Source organism: Ipomoea nil, unplaced genomic scaffold (assembly GCF_001879475.1).
Source record: "Ipomoea nil cultivar Tokyo-kokei standard unplaced genomic scaffold, Asagao_1.1 scaffold2159, whole genome shotgun sequence".
NCBI classification, from domain to species: domain Eukaryota; kingdom Viridiplantae; phylum Streptophyta; class Magnoliopsida; order Solanales; family Convolvulaceae; genus Ipomoea; species Ipomoea nil.
Genome location: NW_017618587.1, coordinates 1,392,307 through 1,415,754, shown reverse-complemented (window position 1 = coordinate 1,415,754; position 23,448 = coordinate 1,392,307). Strand labels below are relative to the sequence as shown.

The window sequence follows — 23,448 nt, the reverse complement described above, 5'->3', positions numbered from 1 at the left end:
ACTTATTTTTTTAAAAAAAATATTGGGCATTATTCCAATCGCGCAATGCGCGTAAAAGACTAGTATATATATAAACATAAATGTGCAATCTAACTATAAGCTTAGACTTTTAGTTGAGATGAAACACATGCTTGAATTTGGGTTCAAATTTAAAAAAAAAAAAAAACAAAAACAAAAACAAAAAAAAAAGACGCTCACACGTGAAGGCTCAATTCTGCAATTTGTATTATCTATATTAAAGATTTTGTGTATAAATAAAAATTAGGAGTAAAAATAACATTTTTCGTAATAAAAAAATACAGTGAAAAAGATAGTGCGTGTTGTCCTTACCACACCACAATATAAAACTGTTGTAGTACGTACTCTCAAATGAGTAAACTTTTCTTCAGGTACGGATTTTATTGCCCACGACGTACGGATTCCATTGATTCAAAAAATAATAAAAAAAAAATAAAAGTTTTTTTAAAACACAAAATAAAAGTTTAAATAAATAAGTAAACAATTATTTATTTTTTTATTTTTAATTTTTTACTAAAAAAAAAAAACAAAAATAAATCATTTGCCTCGACGTATGACCAACGAGGCAAATATTTAAAAAAAAAAAAGTACAAGACGTGTTGATATGGGGATAGAGTAGTCCCCACTACATATATACTCCCCTTCTTTCTCTCTGTAATCTTCTTCGTGGTGGTCGGCGGGGAAAATGGCTGAGCAGAGGCAAATCCGTTTCGGAATATTGGGCTGTGCCAACGTAGCGCGCAAGCTGGCCAGAGCTATATCGCTGGCTCCGAACGCCACCATCTCCGCCGTGGGCAGCCGCACGGCGGAGAAGGCCGCAGCGTTTGCCGCAGAGAACGAGTGCCCCGCCACCGCGAAAATTTACGGCAGCTACGACGCCGTGCTGGATGATCCGGACGTGGACGCCGTTTACATCCCTCTCCCCACCAGCCTCCACGTGCGGTGGGCCGTCCTGGCGGCGCAGAAGAAGAAGCACATCTTGGTGGAGAAGCCGGCGGCGCTGAACGTGGCGGAGCTGGACCAGATTCTGGCGGCGTGTGAGTCCAGTGGGGTTCAGTTCATGGATGCCACCGCGTGGATGCATAATCCACGAACTGCTAAGATGAAAGAGTTCCTCTCTGATCCTCTGCGCTTTGGCCAACTCAAATCCGTAAGTTCCATTCCATGTTACATAGTTTACTAATTTAGCAAGCTTGCAATCCGCTAACTTAATGTGCAGGTGTACAGCATCGTTTCCTTTTTGTTTACTGCGGATTCTTTGAAGAACGATATCCGAGTAAAGCCAAATCTTGATGGGCTGGGAGCTCTGGGCGACGCCGGCTGGTACTGCATCCGCGCAATCCTGTGGGCCAACGACTACGAACTCCCGGAATCCGTCACGGCGGTGCGCGAGCCGGAGGTGAACGAAGCCGGGGTCATTCTCTCCTGCGGCGCTTCTATGAAATGGCAAGACGGGAGAGTCGCCACTTTCTACTGCTCCTTCATGGCCAGTATGGCCACCGACATCTGCGTTTACGGCACCGACGGAAAGCTGCGCGTCCACGACTTCATCCTCAGTTTCCCGGAAAACTATGCGTCCTTCAACACCGTCGAAGGCTCTCGCCTTACTAAGCACGTTGTGAACACCGAGCTTTCTCAGGATCCTCTGATGGTGATGGAGTTCTGTAATCTCGCCGGGAGTGGAAGAGCGCCGGAGAAGAAGTGGCCGGTTATCTGCCGGAAGACGCAGCTGGTGGTGGATGCATTCAACGCATCTATTGAGAAAGGTTTTGAGACTATTGAGGTGGTCTACTAAGTAGAAAATTTTTATATAATATCTACTAAATAAATCTATTCCAATAAAACGTACTGTTTTGGGAGGATTTCTTATTATTCCAAAGTTTCACCTTGGCTCGACAGAGCATTTTGGGAGGATTTAAATCATAGTAACCATAGAGGCTAGACTGGTACTCACTGCGATCATTATTTCAAAGTTTCACCTCTATGACCAGTTGAGCTACCCATGCGGACGTTTGATTCTTATTATGAGTATATGTTTCATGCCATTTTAGGGATGCGTTTTTAATTTATTAATATTTTCTAATTTCGTTAAAACTATATTTTGGACTTTATGAATTTGAATTGTCCTTTAAATCTATGAAGAGATAGTTCATGTTAATATAACTTCAAAATGCAACACCAAATTGTACGTACACTTATGTGCAATTCAGTTATTCCTTTAAATAATATTGAGTAAGGGTAGTTTTTCATCAATTATTAGAGTTTTTATCATAGTCCATGCTTTGATAGTCATGAATTTCATATGTAAGCATATATGGAACCAAACCTTTTATCTAATAAGTGTCAAATTTTGAGACCAACATTGTTAGTCATGAATTTCAACTTTACTAATAACATTTGTATGAGTTAATATTTAATAACACTTTTGAATATGAGCAACGTCACAGATAATGTACCATCTCATTGTTAGTTTAAACTTTAATTTAATCGTGGATGAGCATTTTGAAGCAGGTGTAAGCATGTGAAGCATTTCCAACTTACCCAAGAACATATATATGATCTAATCCATGCATGTGGCCTTCTATCTCTCGAATCTGAGAAGCATAGCAGATGGGGGATGCTTGATCTAATATGTTCATTGAGATAGACCGTTTAACTCGTCGAGAGGTGTATTATCAACTTAACTTTTTAGTTAAAATAGAGCATGTCCTTTAACACGATCCAAGATATGCTTATGAGCAAAGTGGATGTATAAATACCCTTAGGGAAAGGGTTTATGGTCTGATTTTTTTGATATTCTAAGCCAATAACGTTGTCATTGTTCTCAAATCACCACTTGCAATATTCCTTTGTTTCTTCACCCTCTAGAGTGATTGTGCATGCCGTGTTGGTTTTTGAATTTTTGTGACCTCGACTCGTTATTGTAAATAAATGAAGTTCTACTAAAAGTATAAGCACAACATTTAAGTAGAACGATCTATTAGGGTGAAGAATCAATTTCTCAGGCAATATTGGTGGAAACTGGTGAATAGTACAAGTTTCAAGTTATCTATGCATATTCAAGCTAAGGCTTGAGACATCTGTTGGGGAAATAGAACGGTTTTGCCATGCGGCATGCTCAATTAATTAGGTCATTATTATGATAGAGAAGTGATTTGGTGAAAAAAACTGATGAGTTTCAAGATTAATTGCATATTTTTTTTATTTCTTGAGTAACTAGCTAGGTCAACAATAAAAAGTGGTACTCTAAAAATTGGAGTCATGTGCTCTTTGGCATTTTGCAGTTTTGCACATCCTAAAATTCGGCCCTATGTGTATGTGTTGAGCATATAATATATAAACATAAACGTACAATCCAATTATCAACTTAGAATTTTAGTTGAGATGTAATACATATTTCAATTTGGTATATATCAGAGCCAACCCCTGGTTCACGTGTTGATTGAATCTTGTCAAAAGTATCGGTTCACACACGCGAGGGGGGTAATGTGCAATCTAACTAGCAGTTTAGATATTTAATTGAGATGTAATACATGCATGTTTCAATTTTGTGTTGCCCACCCTCTATCTAAAGTCGTAAAACTGACCGTATTAAAATTCTATATGGCAAATTATACCATGGACTAGGGTCTACCTTGAAAGATAGACCCTGATCCAAAAATAAACATCAAATTATGTATCTATAGTTGACACATTCTGTACCTGCAGTTAATAATTTATGTACATGTAGCTATCATATTATGTACATGTAGCTATCATATTATGTGTCAGCAATTATCAAATTATTTATTTATATGTACAGAAATTATTAACTGTAGGTACAAAATATATTAACTGGAAGTACGAAATTTTTATATCACAATATAATATGAACCCATGTCCATGGTATAATAATTGAATTCTATACATACAAGGTATAATATAACACATAATGACCCGTTAGAGCATCTCCAACCCACTTAACACCAAAACACCAAATTTTTTCACCAAATGTCACATCAGAAGGAATATTCTTAGCATCTTCTAACACCAAATTTTATTCATCCCCAACCCATTTACACCAAAACACCAAATTTCTACACTAAAATAATTTAATTTCTCAATTATTAATTCGAATTTAATTAGTTTAATATAATTTTGTTCGAACTTAATAAGTTTAATATAAAATATAACTTGTGATGTAAATAATAATTTTTATTAATATTAATTTTTCATAACATTAATTATTGAAAAATAAAATTTAACAATATTTTTGAAAATTTAATTTATTCCACAATAATAATATATATTTTAATTTTTATTATGTTTTAGTTATGTTTAATGTATTTAAAATTTTAATTAATATATATATTCAATATTAGTCTTGTTTCGATCGTCTCAATGAGATATTTAAAATGGTATAATTTATATAATACAAACTTTAAATATAAGTATTTAACAAAATAAAAAAAAATTATATAAAACAAATAAAGGATATGTTTGGAATTATTAAAAAAAAGCAAGGGCAAAATGATAACTTTACTCCCCATTTAAGATTTGTCGTTGATGAACAGTGCCACACCATATATGGCGCGGCACTATTCATCAACGCCAATAATATTGGCGATATGGTGTTTTGCATCTTCACCTTGGAGAGCAAAAATTTGAGAAAATGGAGGGATAGCGTTGAAATTTGCAGATATATCGCCAAATTAGAGATGCTCTTAGACTTGTTAAATGCACTTTTTAAATAAAGTTTAGCTAAGATACAAACTTGGAGACACATTATTTCAAACCCCTACATTGCCCTTATAAGCAATAATTTACGTTTCTTGGTCATCCATCCGTGCATGCCCGAACCCTTGCTGGATTTGGTGAAACATGTAAAATATTCATTTGTTTTCAAAAAAAAAAAGTCCTTCACGTACTACGGATTTTATTTATGCAAGACATGCAAAAGAAAACGTGAAACGTTGTTGATAACTCTTCTTTCCTATTTTTCTTATTTTTTCCATATCAAAAAATTATATCATGAATCGGGTGTATTTTGTATTGTATATTTTAATTTAAATTCTAAATGACATTCAAATTATTTGTCTGCCGTTACACTAGAATAACCCCCAAGTTCTCAAGGTCACTAGTGCAAAGCTTTAAGGTAATCGGTCAAACCGACTGAATTAACCCTGCAGTGCACTCTTCTTTCATATTTTTTCTAATAAAATTTCAAATATTAATCTTTAAAAAAAAATTCAAATATTAAATTTAAATAAAATAAAATTTTTAAAAAATTATTTATTATTATGAATTTTACCACCTGAACTCCTTATTTCTATTTTCTAACTTTTACTTCATGATATGATAACTGATGATAAGTTAACTGAGTTCCAAAAAAAATGTTTAATATTAAAATTTTGAAAAATGAAATAAAAGTTAAGAGTATAATTTTAAAATATAAGTATCATTTTCTATCAATCGCTTTGTAGTCAAGCAGCATAACCGTGACCCCTCAAGTGAGAGGTCTAAATTCAAATGGGGACATTGACCTTTTATGCATGAAGAGATACTACATTTTAATAGCATCAATATCATTCAATAAAAAAAGTATCATTTTCTAAGAAAATAGATAAATACAAAAACGTGTTGACAGAGGTCCCCACATGCCCAAACGCTCCCCTTCTTTCTCCTGTATAAGTACAAAACGTGGAGCTCAGGTCTGTGTAGTGTTCTTCAATTCGTGGTGGTCGCCGGGAAAAATGGCTGAGCAGAAACAAATCCGTTTCGGAATACTGGGCTGCGCCACCGTAGCGCGCAAGCTGGCCAGGGCTATATCGCTGGCTCCGAACGCCACCATCTCCGCCGTGGGCAGCCGCACGGCGGAGAAGGCCGCAGCGTTTGCCGCAGAGACCGAGTGCCCCGCCACCGCGAAAATTTACGGCAGCTACGACGCCGTGCTGGATGATCCGGACGTGGACGCCGTTTACATCCCTCTCCCCACCAGCCTCCACGTGCGGTGGGCCGTCCTGGCGGCGCAGAAGAAGAAACACATCTTGGTGGAGAAGCCGGCGGCGCTGAACGTGGCGGAGCTGGACCAGATTCTGGCGGCGTGTGAGTCCAGTGGGGTTCAGTTCATGGATGGTACCGTGTGGACGCATCATCCTCGAACTGCTAAGATGAAAGAGTTCCTCTCTGATCCTCTGCGCTTTGGCCAACTCAAATCCGTAAGTTCCATTCCTTCTCCTTCTTCTTGGCTTAGCTTCTTCCCATTATTCATTTTTAGCGGCTGTTGCAGCACGGAGTAAAGAAACAGTATTGTAAATTGTAATCCATATAATTGGAGAGAAAATATTATGTTGAGAAACATTACACTGATGCAAATAGATTGTATCGTAGACATTAAACCCTAGCATGGTGGGTCTTAGGCACAGGATATTAGTTACCATGATTTACTCATCAACTACCTTCTCCAATTGAGGTATGAGAGTCTTATGACAGGTTTGGTTTCCAAAATAGGTCTGAAATGGAATAGCATTCTATACGTATATTCCTTTGTTTGGTAAAAACATCTATATTATTCCTGAGAATGACTTATTATCCTTGCAAGGGGAATAGAGATTCATGGAACCCTGGTATTAGGTTATTCCTGAGTTTTCAGGAATAACCTAAAGTTGCTATTTCATATTTTACCCCAATTAAATTTATTTCTTATTTCACCACCACCGTTGCCGCCAGCACCACCATCACATATTTTTATAAGGGTATTTATGTCTTTTAAAACATATTTTATTGCTATTCCTTAAACCAACCAAACACCGTAATATAATTCTTAAAGTCTTTCCTTTCGCAAACCAAACAATAGAGTACAATTCATATTCTATTCCTTATGGAATAGCATTCCTATTATCTCAAAATTTATTCCGTGAACCAAAGGTACATGCTGTTAGGGCAAGGAAATTTTCACTTTGTAGGCAAAAAAACAATTTCACTCTCGGTGAAAATCGCCTATTAACTTTTTAAAAGTTGAAGTCTTTAGCTATGGACAACTTAGAGTAACTGTTTTACCTCCTTGTTATATTTTATTATGGAGCATTTGATTCACATAATCTTGGATTACTCCAGGTAATAAGATTACCTCTAATGTGAAATTTTGGGAATATAAGATTTACTTATGTGTTTGGTTTGGATTTTGAAATATAATATTACAGATATATTTTAGGTTACATGGATGAATTTACAATAATATCCTCAATAATATCAAAAATATATATATATATATATATATATATATATATATATATATATATATATATATATATATATTGTATGTGCAGGTTCACAGCATCGTTTCGTTTTTGGTTAGCGCGGATTCTCTGAAGAACGACATCCGCGTAAAGCCAGATCTTGATGGGCTGGGAGCTCTGGGCGACGCCGGCTGGTACTGCATCCACGCCATCCTATGGGCCAACGACTACGAACTCCCGGAATCCGTCACGGCGGTGCGCGAGCCGGAGGTGAACGAAGCCGGGGTCATTCTCTCCTGTGGCGCTTCTATGAAATGGAAAGACGGGAGAGTCGCCACTTTCTACTGCTCTTTCTTGGCCATTTTTTCCACCGACATCTGCGCTTACGGCACCAAAGGAAAGCTGCGCGTCCACGACTTCGTCATCCCTTTCGCACCACAGTCTGCGCCGTTCTACACCTTCGAAAGCTATCGGTTAATTGAGCACGGTGTGGCTGCGGAGCTTCCTCAGGATGTTTTGATGGTGATGGAGTTCTGTAATCTCGCCGGGAGTGGAAGAGCGCCGGAGAAGAAGTGGGCGGTTATCAGCCGGAAGACGCAGCTGGTGGTGGATGCAGTCAACGCATCCATTCACAATGGGTTTGAGACTATTGAGGTTGTCTACTAAGGCTCCGTTTCTTGGAGCTTATTATGCCATAAGCTCTATTTATTAATGTTCATAAATAAATAGCAGCATATTTGAAATAATATAAGTGTTTTGAAAAGAAGCTAATATCTTCTAAACTTTTTTAAAAATAAATAAATGGCATCTTTTAAATAAAAGGCTGTAAAGTTAATTGATTCCAATGTCTGTCATATCTTTGCGAAGCTTCAAAATATAATGAAACTGTGAAGCAGGTAAAGTTAATTGTTAGTGAATGGTATGTATATGGAGCGTGCTGAGCATCAATTCGTGACTCTTGCTTAGTTGTGTCTGATTTTCTTGTTAGTTTGCGTTGTCAATCATATTATTAATTTATATGTGCAAAAAAAAAAAAAAAGTACTTTTCATATATAATTGCATGTATTCTGTTTGTTTTCTAATGTTCTATCTCCCTCATATTGGAAGAGAGTATATACTTGAACGCATCCATATTGTTTTGTAGAAATTATATATGTGTAATGTAAGAGTAGCTCTATTACTTAGCTTATGTAAGATTCTTATTTTTCTTTTCTTAGTTGCATGGATTTCAGATGAAATTAAAATCTAATAATGACAGTGTTAGGGTATAAATGGTTGTGTCTATAAGAGTATTTGTGTAGTTACATGTGAATTCTACATTCTTGAGAATAGTTTTGGGATCAACAAGATAAATAGAGAATTCTAAAATCTATTTTTTGATGTATTTTGCGACATGCATGCACGAGGTGCATGCTAAGGATATATGGGCCATAGGGTTCATGGTGGCGGAGATGATAGCTGGAGAATCACTTTGAATGTTCTGTAATAGTAACAACGACGATAAGTTCGCTCTACACAGAGTCTTCAAATCCCAACTGACATATCTGATCGTGCCAATAATTTTTTGATGAGGTGTTTTGAAAGAAACCCAAACGTCACATGAACTGGTGTTGATAAGCTACTCAATCATCCATTTGTTGCCAATACTAATAATCCGATGTTATTTGTCAATCTATGCTTTACCTTTGTAATCTTTATATATATATATATATATATATATATATATATATATATATATATGCCAAATTTTCTTTTACATTTTGAAAATTCTTTGTAGATTCTACATACTGGTTATAAAGTTTCTCTATTTGTGTCAAATGTGTATTACCCCATTTCTTTAGATTAACTTAATAGCGTTTTTATAGGTATTGATGTGATAATATGGGTTTTATATATTCAAATAAATGACATATAAACAACTAAAAATATATGATTACTTTTGGAGTAATCTAGTAATTAATAGTTAGAACCAACTTATAATATGAGTATTACATTCAATAATGAATTAATGTTCCTAATACTTTTCTCATTTTTAATTACTAATTATATTGTTTGCTTTCTTCTACTTATTCATAGATTTTGTGTGTGAATAAAAATTAGGAGTAAATATAACATTTTTCATATTAAAAAATACAAAAGGAAAAAGATAGTGCTTGTTGTCCATACCACACCACAATATAAAACTATTGTAGTACGTACACTAAAATGAGTAAAATTTTCTTCAGGTACGGATTTTAATGCCCACAGGCCACAACATACGGATTCCATTGATGCAAAAATAAATAAATAAAAGTTTAAATAAGTAAACAGTACAATTACTGCGTATTTATTTATTTATTTATTAAGGAGTATTTATTATTTTTAATTTATTTACTAGAAGAAAACAAAAATAAATCATTTGCCTCGACGTTGAGGCAAATGATTTTTTTTTTTTTTAAAGTACAAGATAAGAAAAGTACAAGACATGTAATTAGGCCACTGAACACTTAAAAAAAATATATATAATTAGACCACTGAACACTTTAAATGTATACAATTTCACCTGATAGCAGATTATTATCAATTTCAACAGGTTAGTTTCTTACGTGGTAGCTAAGTTGACATTTTTAATAATAAATTTTAAAAAAATTAAAATTAAAAAAAAAAAAAAAAAAAAAAAAAAAACGACAGCGTGGTCGCCTGTCACCCCCTCCCCCTCTTCCTTTGTCTCCGGCATAGACGAAGGAAGGGGGGGGGGGGGGGGGGGTGTGACGTGAGACAGATCTTTCGTCTCATGCCATCCCTTTCCCCCTCCTTCGTCTCCGCCGGAGACAAAGGAAGAGAGGGAAGGGGTGGCCGGCTGCCACCTTGTCTTTTTTAAAAAAAAATAATTTTTAATTTTTTTAATTTTAATTTTTTAAAAATTTATTAAAAATGTCAATTCAGCTGCCAGGTAAGTAGGTAACCTGCTGAAATTTAAAGTAACCTGCTATCATGTGAAATTGCATACATTTAGCGTGTTCAGTGGCCTAATTGCACATTTTTTTTTTCGTTTAGTAGTCTAATTGTATTTTCAGATTACGTTCAGTGACCAATTTGAACCTTATTCCTATTAAAAATGTACTTTTTATTTATGGTCTACACAATTGTGTGGACCTTGTCCATGCAATAATGATTGGGTTTTGGGGCTATAGGATAAATCTAACCAACCCAAAGCCAAGAGGCCCAAGATTACCAATGCAATCATATGGGCCTCATATCTAGAATCTCTTGGGCCTCTTGTCAAATGGGCTCCTTTCCTTGTGAACATAGGGACAATGTTAATGGGCGGCCCAAATACCCAATACTTCCTAGAATCAATTGGGACTACCTGCCCAATATATTTTGACCAAGATGGTGACATTATTACAGTATGGTCAAACAGCAGTCATGATTCGATCTTAATTATTGAGTCAAATCCGACGGTTGAATGAGTAATTTTGTGATTGGGAAAATTCGCAAAAAAAAAAAAAAAAAAAAAAAAAGGAAGAAGGAGCTACTACTCCGACCACCATCATAATTCATAATAATAAGTTTAAAAGCAAAGAGGTGGAGAGAATAAAACATGACTCTATTATTTAAAGATTACAATGCAAGTTTAATTCTTGATAATATTTTCTTGGTTGAGTCTGTCATGCAGGATCTTCATACTCCTATGTAATATATGTGTTATTATACAAGAATTAGGTTTATTACTGTTTGAACTATTACAAGAAACAAAGACCGGAGTTCACCACGTATACACCCAGACTATTACACAAGAGTAGATATTATCATATGCATACCACACGCTCTTTGATAACCTCTCTTGTGTAATTTACGTGTTATTTAAACTCTTAAAACACTGCACACCATTCCGTAATGGCTCATAATAATAATAATTCTTTTCTTAAAAAATTGCTTTTTAATCACTAACCACATAATGAAAATCATTAACATTTTGTCCGCATGCTTTAATTTTCAAACCATTCCCTCACATTTCAACAAACATTTGAGGTGGGCTTCACCATCATTGTCTTCCTCCATTTCCGCCGTTTATCTTTTATTTTATTTTTTTTCTCCCATGTAGAATAATTTCGTAGATTATCCATACAAATTCATTCAATATGTACTAATTCATATCATGTTATTACATCATATTTGTTAAAGGTGATATGGTTTGGAGGGGATTAGGCATTGCCTAAAGTTGGCCAGATCCAAACCAAAGGCATAAACCTCCTATAGAAGGACAAAAATTAACGATTTATGAGACAATCTCAGTTCAGACTTGATATTTTAAAACATATTTAGAATTAATTATGGTCTAGTCGATTTGTGATCAACTCTAACATTGTTAATTTTCTATAGTAACATAACGATTAATACCAACATAATGTTATTATCCATACAAATACATTCAAAATTATTAGTCAAAGACCTCGTGGTCGAACGACATAGTTGTAGCCCCTCAAATAAGAGGTCTCAGGTTTGAATCCCAGGGGCGAGAAAGTATGTATAAATAGATTGGTAATTAGAGGTGGTGGGGTGAAGGTTGAGCGTGACCCGATCTTAGTCCAGAGCGCTAGGCTCGTTAGAGACTTGGGCTAGATTAGTGATTAGAGGTGGTGGGGTGAGGGTTGGACATGACCCGATCTTAGTCCAGAGCGCTAGGTTACAAGCCATGTACACATTTTAGAAGGCAATGGAGTGGATGAATTGGGTTAAGAAGCATCAGATTAACCACTAACTAATCCATCTGGACTAATTAAATCAAAAGACAAAACACAATCCAAAACAAGCAAACAATCCCAAGAGCATGGAGACAACAATGTCTCAATCCTCAGCTCACACATAATCTTATTTTGAGTACGAAATTGCAGCCTTCCGTTCCGTTATGTAGTTTTCCTCAACGGAGTTTGGAACTCATGGCCCCACATTCCGGGTTGGACTTTTACCCACATTGTCTTGTCACTTTCCCACATCCCCAAGAGCATGGAGACAACAATGTCTCAATCCTCAGCTCACACATAATCTTATTTTGAGTACGAAATTGCAGCCTTCCGTTCCGTTATGTAGTTTTCCTCAACGGAGTTTGGAACTCATGGCCCCACATTCCGGGTTGGACTTTTACCCACATTGTCTTGTCACTTTCCCACATCCCCAACCATTTACCAATTAATTTCTTTTAATTTAATTACTAAATATATAACACATTTTTTAGTGTATGCACTATGTAAATCATAGTACTGGATAATGGTTGATAAATTATACAAAAGAAGTAAATCACACAACAAATTTTGTGTGATGAATTTTTGTGTAATAACTCACAAATCAACAAAGAGAAGTAAATTATACTAAAAAAATTACGTGCGACAATTTCTTGTGTACTAGTTACGACGAGCTCTTATGTAATAGATTACAAATCATATAATAAAGATAAATAGTATTAGAAAAACATTGTCAATAGAGTATTATGTAATAGCATGCCTGCGAACCCTCACGTGCTATGGACTTGATTTGCTCATTAATCGTAAATATGTGTTAGCTAGAATCAAACTCGTTATATTTAAATATAATAATAATATTTTACTCACTTAATCACCTATTTTAGAGCTGGATTGAATATATAATTATTGAAGTGTATATTTTGTTTCAATTAAAAAAGATGTTTTGTTTCAATTAAAAGTCTAAGCGATAGTTAATGTACATATTTTATATGTGATGTATATAAAATGGTCAAGAATAGCAAGTTGGTTAATCTTAAAGGTGTTTCTAACATTAAAATATTGGAGCTTTCATGTGCCATTGTGTCCCATAAGATGCTTTCCTTACTGGGGAAAGTCACATTCGGTTGACAATACAACTAATAAATCATAACAATTTGTCATATTTGTTTGGCAATATATATAACTAACGACTAATGAGGTAAATATTTTAGATTTCATTGCCAGTTTAATTCATAAATAAAAATTTATGACGTAATAATCCATCCTGGCATCATTGATAGTGTGACACTACAAGGTACTGTATTATACTTTGAAATATTTACGGAGTATATTATTTTCTACTTTAATATGGAAATCATGTTTTATGCTGGCTCTTCACGTGTATAGATCAATTACTTTTAAATGCATTTTAATAACGCATGAATCAAGTTAGAAATTTTATGATACTAAATTAAAATATGTATTTCATTTCAACTAAAAATATAAAGGAAAAGAGTTAGCCTCCGAACTTTAGCTGAAAAGTGATTTAGTTTTATTTAAAAAAAAAATACTACTGACCCTGTTAGAATGCATAACTACTAACAGAATGCAATATTTGTTCATAATTACTTTCTCAACCTACAAAAACACAAAGAGTTAATATCACATCCACTGAGGCTCGAACTCAACTCCCACATGAAAAGCAATTAAGTGCCATTAAGTTTTTAAACTTTTAAAAAATGCTAAAATTTGTGAATAATGATTCGAGATCGAGTCTCGATGTGAGCAATCTCTAGGGTCCTTGGATTGAAGATTCAACCCTTTGGGAACAATGTTAAACCATGGGAAGCTGACACTTCATTCAAGAATCTTGGTGCAATTTATTGCAACACTTAAACCTCTTAAAGCTTCGCCATTAATGGTCATAATGGAACTGCCGAAGGGAGTTGTGGGCTGCGAAGAAGACGCACTGCGCAGTGCAGGAAAAAAAGAAGTGATCTTTATATCACAGAATATTAATGTTCGTACGTTCGAAGTAGAACAAGGAAAGATTTTTACAGATTACACACGGATGTGAAAGTAGAACAACTAGCGTTGTGTTCCACCAGAGGTCTTGTCCGCCATTGTTGTCGGAAACAAGAAGAGGAAGCCATTTTCTTCAGGCGCAATTTTTTTGAAAAAAGAAAAAAAAAGAAAAAATCTTCAAAAAAGTCATTCTTGTTGGTAGAAAACGCTTTACTTTTGTTTTTAATCATGAATAATTATTAATTTCTTTTTATTATTACGGAGTACTCCGTATTATTTTAATCCATTTTCGTTTTTCGAGCTCACTGTATATATATATATAATAAAAGTGTTTTCACTGACAGGCCGCGGTGAAGAAAGCGCGAAGCGGCGAAGCCGTTTGGAGTTGGGCGGGCAGGACGGGCAACCCACCGTTCGGGCAGCACTCCAAAACACTGACACGCCCAAAAAGAACACATAATAATCTCTCAGCGCTCAGTAGAGAGAGAAAATGCAGAGCTCTCGCAGGCCAGCCAGCTAGAGAGAGTAAAAGGCAGTACAAATGTGAAAAGTTGCACTGAGATTTTTTAAAAAAATTGAAAAAAGAGGGATTTTTCTGCAGCTCTGGAACCCAAAGGAACCAGAAAAGAAAGAAAAAGATTGAATCTTTTGTTTCTTTTTTTCGTTTGGTGGTGTTTGAGATCGGGTGGTTTTTTAGAGCATCCCATTCTGGTGGGTTCTGGGTAAATGGGTGTTGTTTTTCTTGGATCTAAGATAGGTTTTTGCTAGTTTTGTTGAATGAGAGTGTGTTGGTGTGTGTATATATATGCGTGTATATATATGCCTGGAAATCTGTATGTATAGGTGATGAAGGGTGTGCATACAGAGGCATTGGTATCACTGGTGGTGTGGCTGATCCTGGTGGTTCATCCATTCAGCCTTATTCTTGCTAACTTGGAAGGTGCTTGCTTCTATTTCCATTTTCTCATTTTTTTTGTTTGAATTTAATGATTTTTCAAAAAAAAATCCAAACATTTTTGTTTGAAAATGGATTGAAAAATTACATGAGTTGGATTGTGGAAGGTACCATGGATTAATGAACTGAGCTTAGCAATAAATGCTACAGTGATGGTTATTGATCTTTCATTCATTCTTTACTGTTTTTCTGTCTTTTATTTAATGAAGTCTTTATCTCTTGGCTCCCAATTCATCTTCTGTAGTTTTTGCAGGTAAATTTTATCTGTTTTTCCTGAGATTAATTAGTATTAGGGCTGTCTTAAATCTTAATGCTTTCATATTGTGTTTGTGTGAAAAGGTGATGCTTTGCACAGCCTAAGGGCCAATTTGGAAGATCCTAACAATGTTTTGCAAAGTTGGGACCCTACCCTTGTCAATCCCTGCACATGGTTCCATGTTACTTGCAACAATGATAATAGTGTTATACGCGTGTAAGAACCCGCTGTCTTGTGCACTGCAATTTATGTATTCGTGCTTCGATTTTTTCATAATGACCGGGTATTGAGTTAGTGGAGTACTGTACGGTTCGTTTAACACCATTGAATGTGTTTGTTTCTAGTGATCTCGGAAATGCTGCTTTGTCTGGCCAATTAGTTCCGCAGATTGGTTTGCTGAAGAATTTGCAGTACTTGTAAGTCTGTAAAAATTTAGCTGTTTTGGTGTGTTATCTTGTAAGTTTTAGCTTAGATGTTCGCTTTCTGTTTGCCCAGTTGAATGTTGTTTTCATTGTATTGGTGATCGTGGATATGTTACTTACTGGCTTGTTCAGCTTCAGGAGAGGTCTTACATCTAGGTAGCCTTTCAAAATAAGCTCTTATTTTAAGCTAGGAGCTTATTTTGGGAACATTACCAAACAGAGCTTATAGCTTATTAGTAGCTTAAAATAAGCTATAAGCTTCTAAATAAGCTCTGCCAAACAGAGCCTCTAGACTTGTCACTAGATAAATGCCACGTGTTCATTAGACTTCTGGAACTGGAAACCGTTGTGAAGAAATACAAAATCCACAACTTATTTGGTTTGGTTTGTGACAGGGAGCTGTACAGCAATAACATAACCGGGCCAATTCCCAATGATATCGGAAACTTGACTAATCTGGTGAGCTTGGATCTCTACTTGAACAGCTTTACGGGTCCCATCCCGGATTCCTTGGGGAAGCTTTCAAAACTGCGCTTCCTGTATGTACATTTATCCTTTGCTTTGAGTCCCTAAGTTATTATGCCATTAATTTCCTAGTACTTAAATCTCGAGGTGTTACTGCTTAGTAAAGTGCTTTCTATGGTCGAAACTAAGTCCGTTTTAAGAACATCTACATTGTCCTTGTGGTTTTTGTGCAAGGATAGTCGGCTCAACAACAACAGCTTGACGGGTTCCATTCCCCTGCCACTAACTAATATAACGACTCTACAAGTGTTGTAAGTAAACAAGTCGATAGCAACTCCTGATATCTTTTCCTTTTTCCGAGCACAAGTTCATAGATATTATGGCGTTATTTTCAGGGATCTTTCAAACAACCGCCTCTCTGGTGTAGTTCCAGATAATGGTTCATTTTCCTTGTTTACGCCTATCAGGTATGTTGCTGATAACTTCACCTAAAATCGATTTGACTGCAAATATAGAACTAACTTATGTATCTACTCTACAAATATTTAGCTTTGCCAATAACTTGGATCTTTGTGGGCCCGTCACTGGACATCCTTGTCCAGGATCGCCACCATTTTCTCCACCCCCTCCGTTTGTTCCACCGCCAACCATTGCTGCTCCAGGTAATTGGTATACGTCTTACTTATAAATTAAAATTGGGCCACTGATACCCTGTTATAAACTAAAAAAAATTAAAATTGGGCCAGACTCACTCAACTACCATGTTATAAACAAAAAACTAAAAGATTAAATTCAACCAATTAGTTAGTCTAACTCATGGTCTTATAAACTCATATATTTTCTCTTATTTTATCAATGTGGGACTCTTAACAGGTGGAAACAGTGCAACTGGAGCAATTGCGGGAGGAGTAGCTGCAGGTGCAGCTTTACTGTTTGCTGCCCCCGCCATTGCATTTGCGTGGTGGCGTCGCAGAAAACCACCAGAGTTTTTCTTCGATGTTCCAGGTCAGTAGTTCTCTTATGACAGACCACCGGAGTTTTTCTTTTTGTGGTTTCAATGATCATTGGTTTTTTTTTTTGGTATTCTACAGCTGAAGAGGATCCCGAAGTTCACTTGGGGCAGCTTAAGAGGTTCTCTCTCCGAGAGCTACAGGTTGCAACAGACAGTTTTAGCAACAAAAACATCCTGGGCAGAGGTGGATTTGGCAAGGTATACAAGGGACGCCTTGCAGATGGGTCGTTGGTGGCTGTAAAACGACTAAAAGAGGAGCGTACGCCTGGCGGAGAGCTACAATTCCAAACGGAAGTTGAGATGATTAGCATGGCAGTGCATCGAAATCTCCTTCGGTTGCGTGGCTTTTGCATGACACCAACTGAACGACTCCTAGTCTACCCCTATATGGCCAATGGAAGTGTCGCGTCATGCTTGAGAGGTAATGTGTTTTTTTTTTTTTTTTGAGTACTAATAACTCTGTTACAATGCAATATCTAATTACTTTATCAACCTACTGAAGCACAAAGAGTCAATATCGCCCCACTGAGGCTCAAACCCATGACCTCCCATATGGGAGAGCCACTCCGTGCCACTAGACCACAAGGTCATTGGCTGCGACTAGTCTTTCTTGCTTACACGTTTTTTGATTATGGTTTGCTCTTTATTTCTTTAGAACGGCAACCATCTGAACTGCCACTTGACTGGCCTACACGAAAGTGCATTGCTTTGGGCTCAGCAAGGGGGCTATCTTACTTGCACGATCATTGCGATCCAAAGATCATCCACCGTGACGTGAAAGCTGCCAACATACTGCTAGACGAAGGGTTCGAGGCTGTTGTTGGGGACTTCGGTTTAGCCAAACTCATGGATTACAAAGACACTCACGTCACCACAGCTGTCCGTGGCACAATCGGGCACATAGCCCCGGAGTACCTATCTACTGGGAAATCTTCAGAGAAAACTGACGTCTTTGGGTATGGGATCATGCTTTTAGAGCTTATCACAGGACAAAGAGCCTTTGATCTCGCTCGTCTTGCAAACGATGATGATGTCATGTTGCTCGATTGGGTATTCTCATCACAAACTAAAAGCTCAAGTTGATATATCTTTGCTCTCAACAATCACGAATGCATTCATTCTGACTTAATAACTGTCATTTTCTTGAAGGTGAAAGGACTTCTGAAAGAGAAGAAACTGGAAATGCTGGTGGACCCAGACCTCGAGAAAAATTATGTGGATAACGAGGTCGAGCAATTGATCCAAGTGGCGTTGCTATGCACGCAGAGCAACCCGATGGATCGTCCCAAGATGTCGGAGGTGGTGAGGATGCTGGAAGGCGACGGGTTGGCTGAGAAATGGGATGAGTGGCAGAAGGTGGAAGTTCTCAGGCAGGAAATCAATCTTGCAGCTCCTCATTCTACATCAGATTGGATTGTAGACTCCACAGAAAATTTACATGCGGTTGAACTGTCTGGTCCTAGGTGACCTTTGATCTTAAGTTATGAAAAGGTTGTTAGGCCCTGTGACCCCTTTTTTGGGGGGCTGCATTGGTGATGACATTTTCTTCAATGGTCATCTATAAGTTTAATATAATTAATGTTTTTTCAATTCTTGGGTGCAATTGCTTGATTCTTTTCCTAATACTTGATTCTTAATGGTTGGTTCATTCCAAGTTCTCATTGGTTGGTTGTTATTATTGTTGATTTGTCGGAGTATATCTTGGACTATCTTGGACCTCATGAATCGTCAAGATTTCATGTCTTATATGGGAAGAAAGAAATAAAGAATATCAAACTAATTGTCAAAAAAGCATCTTTACAAAACCACAGTTCAACTGAGAAACTCAAATTACATTGATTACCCTTGCATTTTCTCTGATACAAATCAAAATAAGTAGTACTTGTAGGCAAATATAAGGTAGACACTAGAAGATCTTATGACAGCCCCAGCAGGCGGCAGCTTTGGTGGTGGTGGTGGTGGGGCAAAGTGATTCAGCTCACTGCTCATGTGGTGGCCTGGAGTTGAATGACTGAGCATTTGAACTAAGATTTGAGCCCTGTCGTGTAAACAAGTTTGGGTATGAGAAGTATGTTTCATCGTCGATAGAAGGCAATCTCTGAGGTTGATGATGCCTCGATTGATCGTTGAGCTTTGGGCTTTCAGAGATTGAAGCAGCATCGGAGCTGGAAAATGAGCTTTCGTGCTCCAAATGAGGCTTTTCAGAGCTGTCATCCTTCTGTGCATCAACATGGAATGGGTCCTTGCCGGCATCATCCTTTTTCTTTGTTAGTTCACTGATTCTGAGCTGTGCAAGGCTCGCCGCTGAGCGAGCAGCAGCAGCTGCACGTTCAGCTGATTCAGCCGCGGCCTGAGCAGCGGCTAATACATCTTGTAAATCTACATTCGTTTCACTTGGGGCTTTTGGAAGGGGTGGAGGCAGATCACTTTGTTTCACAGAAGAAGATGATTTTGGTGGGGGAGCCATGAATGGCAAGAACTGCTTCTCTTCATTTGGAGCAGGTGACAAATCAGTCAATTTATGCTCCCTTTCCAACAAAACTTCCTCATGCTCCATCTCCGGTTTATTTGATGCTAAACCATTAACTTCTGAAGATTTTTCAACTTCATGATCGAAATCAGATAATGCAGAGGCAGGAAAAGGAAGCATTTCTGGGGTTGAGGCAGCAGCTGTGTTTGAATGCAGTGGTTGCCTAGGGACTTCCGGAAAATCTAATATGTCGTACTCACCATCAGAATCATCAGATAGTTTATCTAAGACTTCTGAATCGTGTTTTTCCTCGGGAAGAGGCACCTTAGACCCACTGATTAATTGTGTCGGTCCATGCTACAAAAGTCGAACACATGTAAGGTTACGATACGAGCATTAAAATTATAGCTGAATGAAGGTCAGAGGTAAAACATACAAGCAAGTCGTCATGGTGCTTCAGCAACTCAGTTTCAGAAGCACTTGGATCCCACTCTAGCTCATGCTCCTCAGCAATTTCCTTCAGGACCTTCAGTTTCACATCAGGAGCAGGAGCACGAATAGAAAGCAGCTCTATCAACTGCAAATGTAAAGAGAAGTGATAAGAAGCAACCAACGGTGCATAAAATCCAGTTTACAATAATATTGTGTATTGATGATAGGTAATAATAAGTTGGATAACCTGGCGATTGACACCACATTCAGGCCTAAGCTCTGTGGCAGCAGCAACAAATTCTTTTCCATATTTACCAGTAAAAGCCAGTTGAACCTGCTGCAACTCTGGAAGATCGGCACATCTTGGTGCAGCAAAACATACACTGGAAATTGCTTCTTTCAAATCCAGGGGGCATTCCCTGGCATAGACAAGTGAGTGGTAAATCAGATCTATAGACACACCCATTCTAATGAGTAATATGACGCTTCATCTGGTCCATCTGGATCTATATGAAGATTCAGAACTCAACAGCCAAGAAAGCAAAACAACCATTCCTATCTCTTCAAATTTTGAAAACTCTATAATAGCTCTGCACTGCTCCACTGCTTAAAGTACAGTAGCAGTGCAAGAGTATATAATTTAGGAGATCTTAAGATAATACTCTGTAATATACTAGTGTTAAATGTCTCAAACTAAGCAACATGATTACTGTGGATAGCACAACATTAGAGAGCCAACCAGTGTTGGTATAGTGATCTAGGCGTAGATATTTGATTGACAACTCATTCAAAAAGAAGGATCAAAGAATCCAATATTCCATCAGAAAACCAAATATCTATACCTTTGTGCCTCAATTATTGGAAGACGAACACTTATGAGCTCACAAAATAGCTCAATTATCTCCTGGGCAGCCATCATTTTCTCCTCTCTTATAATATGCTCCACCTGATATAGCAACAGCAAACCCCATTGTTAATAATCATTTAAATCTCCAAATGGTAGGATTAGATGAATTGCATATAAAATGAAAATAATTGTATGAGCACTGGGATTGAATATTAGCATAGAAAGAGTGCGTTTATACCCGAATCCGAGCAGTGGCTTCCTGACCAGTTTCAAGAAGCTTGGCAATTTCTTTCCGCATCTGCTTCAGCTGAATCTCTCTACGGTTTCTCAATAGCTTTATCCGAGGGATCGTCAGCTTCAATAGAGTTTTACTGCAAATCAAAACGCAAAAATCCGATCAGCCGCACACTCACACTTAAGGAAACACAACTCAAAATATCCAGTCTAGGTAACTTCAAAACATCCAGAACAGAGAAATTAATTCTAAATTAGAATTAAATTTCTCATTTCCAACAAAAACGGGAATCGAACTCGCGATCATCACTAGTTTTCAGAAAAAAACAACCACGGCGATCTCCCTAACTATCGAAGAAGCTTAACCAAACAAATTCCGCACACAGTCTTAATTAACCTCATAAAACTCATCTAAGGGGAAACCCTAGCTATAGAAATTGAAGAGAAATAACAATCGGTTACCATTTGGCAGCTTTGAAGCCTTTGTTGAAGAAGGAATCCATCTCGTTTCTATGAGCGCGTCTTGGAAGCAAATTGGTCACGAAAACTATAGCGATTCAGACTGGTTTATAAGGGAATGATGAGAAACGGAGTAGACGCGTCCGACGAAGGTGCCAACAAGAAGAAACGATATGGTGATTAGTGATTACGACTGCAAGTCCTCAGTTTTCTTACGGCTTAAGGGATCTTTTTTTCAACCCGCCTCTCAAGATATCATGGCAAGGTGGACATTTCATGGTGAGAAAGAGTTGAGTTTTGTGTCAATTCGTATCTGAGTACAATTAAAATTAGAAAAAATGGTTATATTGGCCAATTAAATAAAAAAAAACTGTTTCAACACTATTAGTTAGAGAAAATATAGAACATATACTATCTTGTAATAAAGTTAATAGTATTAAAAAAATTAACTCAATTTAAGTCTTCTAAACTGGTAAAGTAATTTAATTAAGTTCAAATTAACATACTTAGCAAGGTAAATCTATGCGGTGTTAACACATGTCTTTTTTATTTTTTTAAAACAAATTTTTTATTTATTAAAAATTAAACATATTAATATTTAAAAAAAAAAAAAAAAAAAAACAACCGGTCAACCACAACCGTCTAAGGAACACGGCCACGGTCGATTAAGGAACACGACCATGACCGTCTTCTAGATCTAGAACGAGGGCGATGATCATGACAGACGCCCTCGTTCCAAACCGCCATTGGCACATAGATTTAACCTGATAAATAAGTCAATTTGATTATAATTGAACAATTTTATCCGTTTAAGGGACTTGAATGAAGTTTTTTTTTATTATTATTTTTATTTAGAGAATCCAATTGCACTATCCAGTTGACTTAGGGAGCCAATTTGACAATTTTTCTTTAAAATTATCTGAGATTTGTGGTCTCCTTGAGAGCGAATGTAAATGATAGTATAAAAGGTTAATTAAATAAAGTAATACTAAAAAACATTCAAATAAATGTTCAAAGAAATTAAATTTATGTCAACATTGATAGCTCAATTGGTTTATGTGTAATAGATTATGTGCAAAAAATCAAATTTATGGATTTAGTTACTCCATATAAAGAGTTTCAACAACTAGTGTTTAAGTTGTTAGCTTGAACTTTCACAAATATATGTTATATGCTTTCTCTAACTAATGCAATTCAAAGAGTCAATACCTCACCACCACAGAAGTGTCATCTGAGCACAAAGTTATCATTCAGTTTCTATACTTTCTCTAACTAATGCAACTCAAAGAGTCAATAGCTCACCACCACAAAAGTGACATCTGAGCACAAAGTTATCATTCAAAACAAAACTGTGTGGACAACACCTTGTGGTATGATAAAAAAAAATGTGTGGGTAACCCAACCAAGTTTGTTCGAATTGTTAAAACATTGATTACTACAAAGTTTCAAGTTCAACTCTTGTACTTTCTTGGCTTGAAACAACTAGTTATGAATAATCTTTTTTTTTTTAGTACTATTAACGACAAATTAATGGTCCACACAATGTTATGTGGACCATAACAAAAAATACATTTTAAATATACTAAATATATTATTTTTGTATTGTATGTATATTATATAATATAATGTACACTCGGTACAAAAATAATATATATTTCCTAAATATAATGTATATTATTTTTGTACTGTATATACTGTACTGAATGTACATTATTTTACATTATACAAAATATGATTTATACCATTTGTGTGGATCAATAATGATTGACTATTGAACAATCTAAATTAGTTTATTGAACATTTATTGTGTGGACCATTTACCTTCTCCATTGGCTCAAACCCAATAGGTTGGTCCAATAGCATTTCGCATAATGGGCCGAAACAAGCCCATCAAGATAACACCATCATTTGGCCTAGTAGGAGTAGTAGCTAG

At 36.5% G+C, this 23,448-nt stretch overlaps 4 protein-coding genes across 5 annotated transcripts; 3 read left to right on the top strand and 1 right to left on the bottom strand.

Annotated features, from left to right (window-relative positions):
- Nucleotides 1-676: 676 nt before the first annotated feature.
- Nucleotides 677-2,072, top strand: LOC109149857 (uncharacterized oxidoreductase At4g09670-like). 2 transcript variants are annotated; one of them, XM_019297878.1, is made up of 3 exons: nt 677-1,168; nt 1,238-1,856; nt 2,049-2,072. In XM_019297878.1, the coding sequence occupies exons 1-2, from the start codon at nt 704-706 to the stop codon at nt 1,811-1,813; spliced, it is 1,041 nt and encodes a 346-aa protein (XP_019153423.1). In that variant the 5' UTR covers nt 677-703; the 3' UTR covers nt 1,814-1,856; nt 2,049-2,072. The 2 variants fall into 2 exon arrangements, with proteins under 2 accessions (XP_019153423.1, XP_019153422.1); XM_019297877.1 differs by lacking the exon at nt 2,049-2,072 and having other exon boundaries at nt 1,238-2,017.
- A 3,643-nt stretch (nt 2,073-5,715) lies between these two features.
- LOC109149856 (uncharacterized oxidoreductase At4g09670-like) lies at nt 5,716-8,144 on the top strand. Its single transcript, XM_019297876.1, has 2 exons — nt 5,716-6,215; nt 7,326-8,144. Exons 1-2 carry the CDS (start codon nt 5,751-5,753, stop codon nt 7,899-7,901), a joined length of 1,041 nt encoding a protein of 346 aa, XP_019153421.1. The 5' UTR covers nt 5,716-5,750; the 3' UTR covers nt 7,902-8,144.
- A 6,163-nt stretch (nt 8,145-14,307) lies between these two features.
- LOC109149502 (somatic embryogenesis receptor kinase 2-like) lies at nt 14,308-18,732 on the top strand. The gene is made up of 11 exons (XM_019297298.1): nt 14,308-14,903; nt 15,258-15,390; nt 15,519-15,590; nt 15,992-16,135; nt 16,301-16,372; nt 16,457-16,528; nt 16,611-16,723; nt 16,935-17,066; nt 17,153-17,494; nt 17,729-18,123; nt 18,223-18,732. Exons 1-11 carry the CDS (start codon nt 14,810-14,812, stop codon nt 18,538-18,540), a joined length of 1,887 nt encoding a protein of 628 aa, XP_019152843.1. The 5' UTR covers nt 14,308-14,809; the 3' UTR covers nt 18,541-18,732.
- Nucleotides 18,733-18,819: 87 nt separating this feature from the next.
- LOC109149503 lies at nt 18,820-21,786 on the bottom strand. The gene is made up of 6 exons (XM_019297299.1): nt 21,519-21,786; nt 21,061-21,193; nt 20,818-20,921; nt 20,223-20,394; nt 19,980-20,120; nt 18,820-19,900 (listed from the first exon to the last, which is right to left on the bottom strand). Exons 1-6 carry the CDS (start codon nt 21,557-21,559, stop codon nt 19,052-19,054), a joined length of 1,440 nt encoding a protein of 479 aa, XP_019152844.1. The 5' UTR covers nt 21,560-21,786; the 3' UTR covers nt 18,820-19,051.
- Between the last annotated feature and the right edge of the window lie 1,662 nt (nt 21,787-23,448).